The sequence below is a fragment of the Tachyglossus aculeatus genome, chromosome 16, assembly GCF_015852505.1.
Source record: "Tachyglossus aculeatus isolate mTacAcu1 chromosome 16, mTacAcu1.pri, whole genome shotgun sequence".
NCBI classification, from domain to species: Eukaryota; Metazoa; Chordata; class Mammalia; order Monotremata; family Tachyglossidae; genus Tachyglossus; species Tachyglossus aculeatus.
Window position 1 is genome coordinate 45,975,433 of NC_052081.1, and position 9,622 is coordinate 45,985,054.

Genomic DNA, 9,622 nt, shown 5'->3' on the forward strand with positions numbered 1-9,622 from the left:
GCCGAGCCAAACTGGCTCGGGCCAGGCCAGGAGCCAAGAGCGAGGCAGAACCGATGGGAGCCGAGCTCAGACCAGAAAGGAACTGAGTCAGGGCTGGAGCCAAGATCGGGGCCTAACGGATGAGATCCCAGAGCAGGCCCGAAAGGAACCGAACCGGGGGCCGGGACAAACCGGACCGGGCCAGGACCGGAGCCAAGAGCGAGGCAGAACCGATGGGAGCCGAGCCCAGACCAGAAAGGAACCGAGTCAGGCCCGGAGGCAAGATCGGGGCCTAACGGATGGGAGCCCAGACCAGGCCCGAAAGGAACCGAACCGGGGGCCGAGCCAAACCGGGTCGGGCCAGGCCAGGAGCCAAGAGTGGGGCAGAACTGATGGCAGAACCAAGCTGAGCCAAGCCCAGACCAGAAAGGAACCGAATCAGGCCTGGAGGCAAGATCGGGGCCTAACTGATGGGAGCCCAGACCAGGCCCGAAAGGAATTGAACCGTGGGCCGAGCCAAACCGGATCGGGACAGGACCAGAGCCAAGAGCGGGGCAGAATTGATGGGAGCCGAGCCCAGACCAGAAAGGAACCGAGTCAGGCCCGGAGCCAAGAGTGGGGCCTAACGGATGGGAGCCCAGAGCAGGCCCGAAAGGAACAGAACCGGGGGCCGAGACAAACCGGACCGGGCCAGGACCGGGGCCAAGAGCGGGGCAGAACCGATGGGAGCCGAGCCCAGACCAGAAAAGAACCGAGTCAGGCCCGGAGACAAGATCGGGGCCTAACGGATGGGAGCCCAGACCAGGCCCGAAAGGAATTGAACCGGGGGCCGAGACAAACCGGATCGGGACAGGACCAGAGCCAAGAGCAGGGCAGAATTGATGGGAGCCGAGCCCAGACCAGAAAGGAACCGAGTCAGGCCCGGAGACAAGATCGGGGCCTAACGGATGGGAGCCCAGAGCAGGCCCGAAAGGAACCGAACCGGGGGCCGAGACAAACCGGACCGGGCCAGGACCGGGGCCAAGAGCGGGGCAGAACCGATGGGAGCCGAGCCCAGACCAGAAAAGAACCGAGTCAGGCCCGGAGACAAGATCGGGGCCTAACGGATGGGAGCCCAGACCAGGCCCGAAAGGAATTGAACCGGGGGCCGAGACAAACCGGACCGGGCCAGGACCGGAGCCAAGAGCGGGGCAGAATTGAGAGGAGAACGGATGGGAGCCGAGCCCAGACCAGAAAGGAACCGAGTCAGGCCCGGAGCCAAGATCGGGGCCTAACGGATGGGAGCCCGGACCAGGCCCGAAAGGAACCGAACCGGGAGCCGAGCCCAAGCGGACCGGGCCAGGAGCGGTTGAGGAGGGCGGCTGGGAGCGGAGCGGAGGCCCGGGGGGTGGGGGTGGGGGTGGGGGTGGGGGCGGGGTCCGGGGGCGGGTCCCGGGGGCGGGTCCTGGGCCCGGGCCTGGGCGGGGGGCAGCTCCGGCTCCGGCGGCGGCTCCGGCCCGGCCCGGACAGCGCCAGTTCCGCTTCCGCCGAGGCCCCGGGGAGCTGGGCCAGGCCCGGGACACGGACCCCTCACCCCCAACACCACCCCCACCACCACCACCACGACGAGCAAGAGGAGGAGGAGGAGGAAGAGAAGGAGGAAGCCATGGCGGACGAGCCCGTCCTGGACTTGGTGGAGAAGCTGCAAGCCAGACTGGCCGCGAACCCGGACCCCAAAAAGGTCAGTGTCCCCCCCCCACCCCCCTCCATCCATCCATCCATCCATGGGGGCCGTTAGTCCCGCGGGAGGGGGAGGGGACCCGAGCCCCTCGAGGCCCCCAACGGACGCCGACCCTCGAGGGGCCCCTGACGTGGCCCAGGCCTCCCGCCCGGGGTCAAAGGTCAACCCCCTCCCCGACACCCCACAATAAAACCAGAGCCTTTTCCTGTTTTTTTTTCTTAAATTTTTTTTTGGGGGTGGGGGGGCTGTCCCGAGCCGCCCCCCCCACCGGTCGCCCCCCGGCCTGGCCCCAACCAGGACCAAGAATATTGACTTTTTCGTTCCCCTTTAGGCCTTGGAAGAATCCACCCCAAACAACCAAGGAAGAAAAAAAAACTGTGGCTTGAAATTTGAGCCGGAACTGTATTTTTTTCCACCAAAAAAGAAAAAAAATATGACAGTTCTTACGGTGGAAATTCTTTCGATCCAGTTTCGGGGGCTAATTCGGGGTTCGGGGGACCCCGCCGTCCTTAGCTCGTAAGGACACGATTTCGTCCTATCGTGGGATCCGATGAATGTCTTTTGGACCGCGACCAGTTGGGCCGGATTTGAATCATCCTGGTGTTTAGCCACCGGGGCACTTTTGGCCTGGATCGAAGAGTCTGGATCACTGGGGTGGGGAGGGGGGGGGACCCCGTGTTTTGGCTAAAGACCCCCTGGCAGGGTCAGTGATGTCTTCTCCCGGCTCTCTGGGCGATAGCCCCCTCGGTCCAATCGAGGATGGAGCTGAGTGTCGGAGTTGTTTTCTCCCCACATCTCTCTAGAGCTTTGACGCTATCTTTATCTCACTGTATGTGGTTAACATTGCCAATAACAATGTTTCTCTATCTCTGCAGCTGCTGAGACATCTGAAGAGGCTCTCAGACCTGCCCATCACCATCGACATCCTTGTGGTAAGAGGGACAGGAGCCCATCTCTCTCTCTTTTAAACCTCCCTTCTGAGCCCCTCTGTGCTTTCGGATGGTCATTCGGTCATCATCAATCGTATTTATTGAGCGCTTACTATGTGCAGAGCACTGTACTAAGCGCTTGGGAAGTACAAGTTGGCAACATATAGAGACGGTCCCTACCCAACAGTGGGCTCACAGTCTAAAAGGGGATGATAATAATGGTGGTATTTGTTAAGTGCTTACTATATGCAAAGGGCATACAAGGTGATGAGGTTGTCCCATGTGGGACGCACAGTCTTAATCTCCATTTTACAGATGAGGTAACTGAGGCTCAGAGAAGTTAAGTGACTTGCCCAAGGTCACACAGCAGACATGTGGTGGAGCCGGGATTCGAACCCATGACCTCTGACTCCAAAGCCCAGGCTCTTTCCACTGAGCCAAGAGCGGACCAAGATCGGTCGTATTTATTGAGCACTGACTGTGTGGCAAGCGCTCAGTACGCCGGGGAAAGTCCGAGAGTCTGCTAGCCGGTGGGCTCTGGGAGGTTTTCCAACCCTAGACTCCTTCCCCTCCATCTCTCTCAACCCTGCTGTGGTCAAATTCCCGCTCTGGCCTAGTCTGGCCCGCGACCCTGTGCTTTGGCCAATGGAGCGGACGGCCGTTCTGTACCGCAGGTGACTTTGAATGTCATATCCATCCTCCTCCTGCCCGCCGGGTCCGTGTGGCGATGCCGCTGACCGGCGATTCCGCTGACCGGCGATACCGTTGACCGGCGATGCCGATTTCTCCTGCAGGAAACCGGAGTTGGGAAAACCGTCAACGGGCTGAGGAAGCACGAGTTAGTCGGGGGCTTTGCCAAGGATCTGGTGGCTCGGTGGAAAAGGCTGGTGCCCACTCCCCATGAAGTAGAAAGGTAAGTGGGGTGAAACGGTGTTTGTGAGGCCCGCGCTCTGCGCCAAACGCTGCGCAGGGCATCAGGGAAGCGCGCCGCCGTGGTGGACTTGTGGGTTTGTGGGTCTGCAGTGTGTGTCTCTGCATGTGCTCCCCTCCCAATCCGCCCGTCCCCCCACTCCCTCCCTCTGCCCTACCCCCTTCCCCTCCCCACTGCATTTTTGTATATTTGCACATATTTATTACTCTATTACTCCCTCTGCCCATCCGCCAAGCTAGCTCCAGGAGGCCTTCCCAGACCGAGCCCCTTCCTTCCTCTCCCCCTCGTCCCCCTCTCCACACCCCATCTTACCTCCTTCCCTTCCCCACAGCACCTGTATATATGTATATATGTTTGTACATATTTATTACTCTATTCATTTATTTATTTTACTTGTACATATCTATTCTATTTATTTTATTTTGTTAGTATGTTTGGTTTTGTTCTCCGTCTCCCCCTTTTAGACTGTGAGCCCAATGTTGGGTAGGGACTGTCTCTATATGTTGCCAATTTGTACTTCCCAAGCGCTTAGTACAGTGCTCTGCACATAAGCGCTCAATAAATATGATTGATTGATATTGATTTTATTAAAGAATAATTCTACATGATTATTATTCTATATGATTATTGTGATTCTATAATTGTATTTATCTATTCTGTTGGTATTGACATCTGTGTATTTGTTTTGCTGTCTCCTCCTTCTAGACTGTGAGCCCGTTGTCGGGTAGGGACCGTCTCTATAGTCATTCAATCGTATTTATTGAGCGCTTACCGTGTGCAGAGCACTGTACTAAGCATTTGGGAAGTCCAAGTCAGCAACATATTCATTCGATTGTATTGATTGAGTGCTTACTGGGTGCAGAGCACTGTACTAAGCGCTTGGGAAGTCCAAGTCGGCAACATATAGGGACGGTCCCTACCCAACAACGGGCTTACAGTCTAGAAGGGGGAGATATGTGGCCGACTTAGTACCAAGCGCTTAGTACAGTGCTCTGTACCCAGTAAGTGTTCAATCAATACGATTGAATGAATGGAATGAATGGCTGTGGGTCCACCGTGGGTGGCGGTCTTATTTAGAAGTCGATCTTTCTCGGTTGCAGGCACGCCGTCGAGGAGGAGGACCGGAGCGTTTCCCGAAAACGACCCCGTGAGCCTTCCCCCAGACCGCAGGTAGAGGAGGAGGAGGAGGAAGAAGAGGACGACGACGACACGGCCGCCATGAGAGAAGGCTGGAGGGCTTCCTGTAGCCAGTCCCGCAGCCCGGAGCACAGAGGGAAGAAGGCCAGGAGGCTCCCCGGATCCGAGAGACCGGCCAGAGGCCCCCTTCCCGCCGAGCCGCGGGAGGACAGGAGCCGATGGGGCAAGGTCTCGCCCCTCTACTCTTCGGACCAGGAGTATTCGGACCCCGGCCAGGCCCAATCCCCGGAGCTGAGCGGGAGCCCCCAGGGGCACTACCAGGATGCTTACCGGGGCCGGGAGCCGGGGGACGGGCCGCCCGCCGCCCACCGCAAGCCCACCAGAGGCCCCGGGGAGCCCGGGACCCGGAACAAAGAGCACAAGTCCGCACACCGGCGCGGTCAGGAAGAGGGCCGGCGGCCTCCCTCGGGTGATGGTGCCAAGGATAAGTTGACCCCGGCCGGCGGGTCCAAGCGGGAGAAGGAGCGAGAGGGCAGCAGCTCCAGGAAACGGCCCCTCCCCGCCGCCGAGGCCGCGCCGGGCAACCAACCCAAAAAGCCCAAGCTCAAGGACTCCAAACTGGACAGGCCCAAGGCGGGCACCGACGGCACGGAGGGGGCGAGGTGGCGGTGGGACGAGGACCCAGCCCCCCGGGGCAGGGAGAAGGGTGCCGCCAACAGCACAAAGACTCAAGAGGGCAAGGGCGACCGGAAAGCCACGGCCCCTTCCCTAGCCAGACCTAATGAGGCCGAGGCCGAAGACGAGTTCGAGCCGCCCACCATGTCGTTCGAGTCCTACCTCAGCTACGACCAGCCCCAGAGGAAGAAGAAGAAGCCCCTCAAGGCTTCCGGAGGCCCCGAAGGGGACAAGGGGCACCACAAGCAGAACGGCTCCAAGGCCGGCGGCAAGAGCGCCGACCCCGTCCCCAAACCACCCAAGGAGACCGAGGGCAAACCGGAGAGGCGACCGCCTGCGGACAGCCCCGCCAAGGCGAAGAGGGTGAGTGCCCGGGGGGCGGGCGGGGACCCCCCGGACCGGGCGGGACCCAGTCAGGACCCCCCCAGCCGCCGCCGCCGCCGCCGCCTGGCTCTCAGCCCGTCCCGTTCGCTCTGCCAGATCCCCATCGACGTGGTGCCGACGCTCCCGGACATCCCCCTGCCCGCGATGCAGACCACGTACAGGCCGCTGCCGTCTCTGGACCTGACGCCCCCCTCCCAGCCCAAGAGGAAAGGTGAGTACGGGCGGGGCACGGGACGGCCACAGAATCCGGCGGGAACGGGGAGCGGGAGCAGAGGGCCTGATTTTTCTCCCCCTCTGTCACAGTGGTCTCCTGGCCTCAGGACGAAGAGGAGTCTGGATTCACTGGACGCAGGCTGAACTCCAAGATGCAGGTGTACTCGGGTTCCAAGTCCGCGTACCTGCCCAAGATGATGTCCCTCTACGAGCAGTGCATCCGCGTCCTCAACAACAACATAGACTGTGAGTACTCCCCCCTACCCTCTCCAGGAAGTCAGGAATCTGTCAGGAATCGGGCCTGAGAGTCAGAAGGACCTAGGTTCTGTAACATATCTATTTATTTATATAAATGTCTGCCTCCCCCTCTATACTGTAAGCTTGTCGTGGGCAGGGACTGTGTCTGTTGTTGTCTCCCAAAGTGCTTAGTACAGTCGAATGCCACTGGTCAGCTGTGTGACCTTGGGCAAGTCGTTTCACGTCTCTGGGCCTCAGTTCTCTCATCTGGAAGATGGTGAGCCCCAGGCAGGTCAAAGGCCAACCCGATTTTCTCCATCCCAGTGCTCAGTACGGTGCCTGGCACATAGTAAGTGCTCGACAGACACCACCATTATTATCATTTGGGCCCAAGTGCTTAGAATTGATCATCCCGGTCCTTCTTCTCTCCCACCGGCCCGCTCACCCCGCTTTTCTCTCTCTCATAGCAATCTATGAAGTTGGAGGGGTCCCCTACTCGGTGCTGGAGCCGGTCCTGGAGAGGTGCACCCCGGAGCAGCTGTATCGCATCGAAGAGTGCAATCACGTGAGTGATCCGGGGAGGGGCTGGAAAGGGCGGTCGGGGGGGCGGAGGGCGGGCCGACCCTCCCACGGGGGGTCCCACGGGGACCCCGGGGCCGGGAGCATGTGCGTGCCACCTGCCACTGAGGTTTTAAGTGAGCCCCTGGGGCCGCCACCCGGGTGGGCTCGGGAGGGATGGATATGGGGCCCGGCCCTGACAACCGGCGGCCCCACGGTCATAGGAGAATTCTCCAGCCTCTGGGCTTAGGAGATGAGGGCTCTCTCTGGAGTGACCAGGGTGAAATGTGACTTCTCTGGGCCTCGTCTGTAAAATGGAGATTAAGACTGTGAGCCCCACTTGGGACAGGGACCCGATTTGCTTGTATCCCATTTGCTTCTTGCTGTTATTAATCGGAATAACGCTTTCGGCTCCAGGTCTTAATCGAAGAAAGCGATCAGCTCTGGAGGACGCACTGCCAACGAGACTTTAAGCGGGAGAGACCCGAGGAGTTCGAGTCCTGGCGGGAGATGTACCTCCGGCTGCACGATGCCCGCGAACAACGGCTACTGCTCCTGACGCAGAATATCCGCTCCGCCCACGCCAACAAACCCAAAGGTGTGGGCTCCTTACGGTCCTCTCTGTGCAAGGAGCGTGTCCGTCCTACTGTTACATCGTAGTCTCCCAAATACGCTCAACAAATACGACTGACTGACCGGAAGGGAGTGGGCAGGAAGGGCCGGGGCATCTCCCCCTTTTAGACTGTGAGCCCACTGTTGGGTAGGGACTGTCTCTATATGTTGCCAATTGGTACTTCCCAAGCGCTTAGTACAGTGCTCTGCACCTAGTAAGCGCTCAATAAATACGACTGATGATGATTTCGGAGCGCGGCGCTTTCTGGAAGCAGGGAACCGGGATTAACGGCTTCTTCGTGTCCCCGCAGGCCGCCAGGCCAAGATGGCCTTCGTCAACTCCGTGGCCAAGCCTCCTCGCGACGTGCGGAGAAGGCAGGAGAAGTTCGGAACCGGGGGGGCCGCCGTCGCAGAAAGGATCAAGTAAGTCGCCCACGTTCCCGCTCTGCCGGACACTGGGATTCCACTGGTATTCCTTCCCCAAGACCCCCCCGAGACCCCGCCCAAGACACCTTGCTGCTCCTTTGGAGTAAGCACTCGATAAATACGATTGATGAATGATGAATGATGAATGAATGTCAGGGGCCCAGCCCAGGTGGCCATCGTGTCCTGGCTGTAGCCATACATCCCTCCCCCAGTTCCCTGAGGCGGGGACTTGTCTTGGGCAAGTCACTTCACTTCTTCTGGGGCCTCTCATCTGAAAAATGGGGATTGAAACTGAGCCCCACATAGGACGGGGAACCGATTTGCTTGTATAATGATAATGGTATTTGTTAAGCGCTGACTAGGTGCCTGGCACCTAGTCAGCGCTTAGCAAATGCCATTATTATTATTATTATGTCAATCCACTCTGCCTGTCGTACTCTGCCAAGCGCTTAGTGTCTATCCTCTCATCCAGCTGCCTTGGGGGGTGGGTCTTGGCTGCCTCTGAGGCTGATGGCGCTTTGTGTTTCTTTTTGCAGAATCAAGCCGGCCCCGTTCCCGTCTGGCAGCGGCGGTGGCAGCAGCTACACCTCGGTGAGCGGCTCCAACCACAGCAGCAATGGCCCGGCCTACGACGGCCCCAGCACAAGCGGCGCCCACTCCGCCCCGCACGTCGTGAGCTACGACCCCCGGAAGCCCCCCGTGAAGAGTAAGTACACGCCGGGAAACTACTACTACTCTACTACTCGGGGCGGGGACGATGGTGGCCTGATGATCTTTTTCCGTTGCAGAAATCGCCCCCATGATGGCCAAGACCATCAAGGCTTTCAAGAACAGATTCTCCCGACGGTAGAGGGGCCCGGCCCAGGGGACGACGGCGGGGACAGGAAGAGGAAAACCCCACCGGAGTCCCCGTCCACGGACGCCGCCATCTCCGGGACGAGGCCTGACAGACAGTGCAGTATTCTCCCGCCGACGCCGTCGCGAGAGACTCGGGATCCCTCCCGGAGCCGGGGAGAACACGGCCCCAACCCCCCAGCCCGCAGGATTTCGCCACGCTGATGACAAAGATGTGAAACCTTCAGGATTTTAAGGTCAATTACACCTTGTCGCTTATTTAACTTCTCTGTGAACTATGAAACATAGTCGGAATGATTTGAATATTACCCCCCCCAATTATATTTATAATTGCCCCAACTTTTCCCGCTCCCAGGCTTTCCCGGGAGGCAGGGCCGGGCAGGTAGAGTTTTTATCCTGACCCTTAAGGGGGTGGTCAGGCCTTGATTCGGGCAAGGCCGGGCTGCCACCTCACCCCCCATCCCATTCCACAGTCCTTCGCTCCAGTCTAACTGGAAACTCTCCAAAGTCTGGGGGAGGAATCTGAGTTCCGCCGAGCCCAGCGTTTTACGCCTTTCCCAAGCCAAAACGTTTTTAAAGGGGTCAACGGAGCGGGGACGAACGCTTGATGCTCTCCCCCCCACCCCCGGCAAAGACTTTCCGGTTTTAAAGTTGGCACTTTAAATCTCTTAGTTTCCTGTGAACAATTGCTGGCGGCGAACTGTTTTTTAACATGTGTAATCGTGATAGGTAGAGCGGCGAGCTCCTCGGGAGAGAGCGGGGGCTCGGGTGCCGGGGGGGGAGACTCCCATCGCGCTCCCGGGGCTTCCCGGCCATATTGGGGAAAAGGGTGGGAAAGCACGGGGATTGAAGCCAGGATTTTAATCGATCCGCCTCAGGGAGTCGGCCGGGTTTCCGGGTCCTGGGGGCTCGAAGAGGAAATCCATCAAAATAGGAAGGTGGTTGGTTAGCAGCTGAGTAAGGACA

General features: G+C 59.1%; 1 protein-coding gene across 1 annotated transcript; it reads left to right on the top strand.

The window, feature by feature from the left end:
• The first annotated feature begins 1,505 nt into the window (after nt 1-1,505).
• ELOA (elongin A) lies at nt 1,506-8,742 on the top strand. Its single transcript, XM_038758252.1, has 11 exons — nt 1,506-1,699; nt 2,575-2,631; nt 3,423-3,541; nt 4,660-5,734; nt 5,852-5,966; nt 6,059-6,214; nt 6,673-6,770; nt 7,181-7,361; nt 7,687-7,798; nt 8,338-8,507; nt 8,590-8,742. The coding sequence occupies exons 1-11, from the start codon at nt 1,625-1,627 to the stop codon at nt 8,649-8,651; spliced, it is 2,220 nt and encodes a 739-aa protein (XP_038614180.1). The 5' UTR covers nt 1,506-1,624; the 3' UTR covers nt 8,652-8,742.
• Nucleotides 8,743-9,622: the final 880 nt, after the last annotated feature.

Coding starts and splice junctions, on each gene's coding strand:
- ELOA (XM_038758252.1), top strand. CDS start 1,625: ATGGCGGACGAGCCCGTCCTGGACTTGGTGGAGAAGCTGCAAGCCAGA. Junction 7,799..8,337: donor GCCGTCGCAGAAAGGATCAA/GTAAGTCGCCCA, acceptor TTCTTTTTGCAG/AATCAAGCCGGCCCCGTTCC. Junction 8,508..8,589: donor CCGGAAGCCCCCCGTGAAGA/GTAAGTACACGC, acceptor TTTCCGTTGCAG/AAATCGCCCCCATGATGGCC.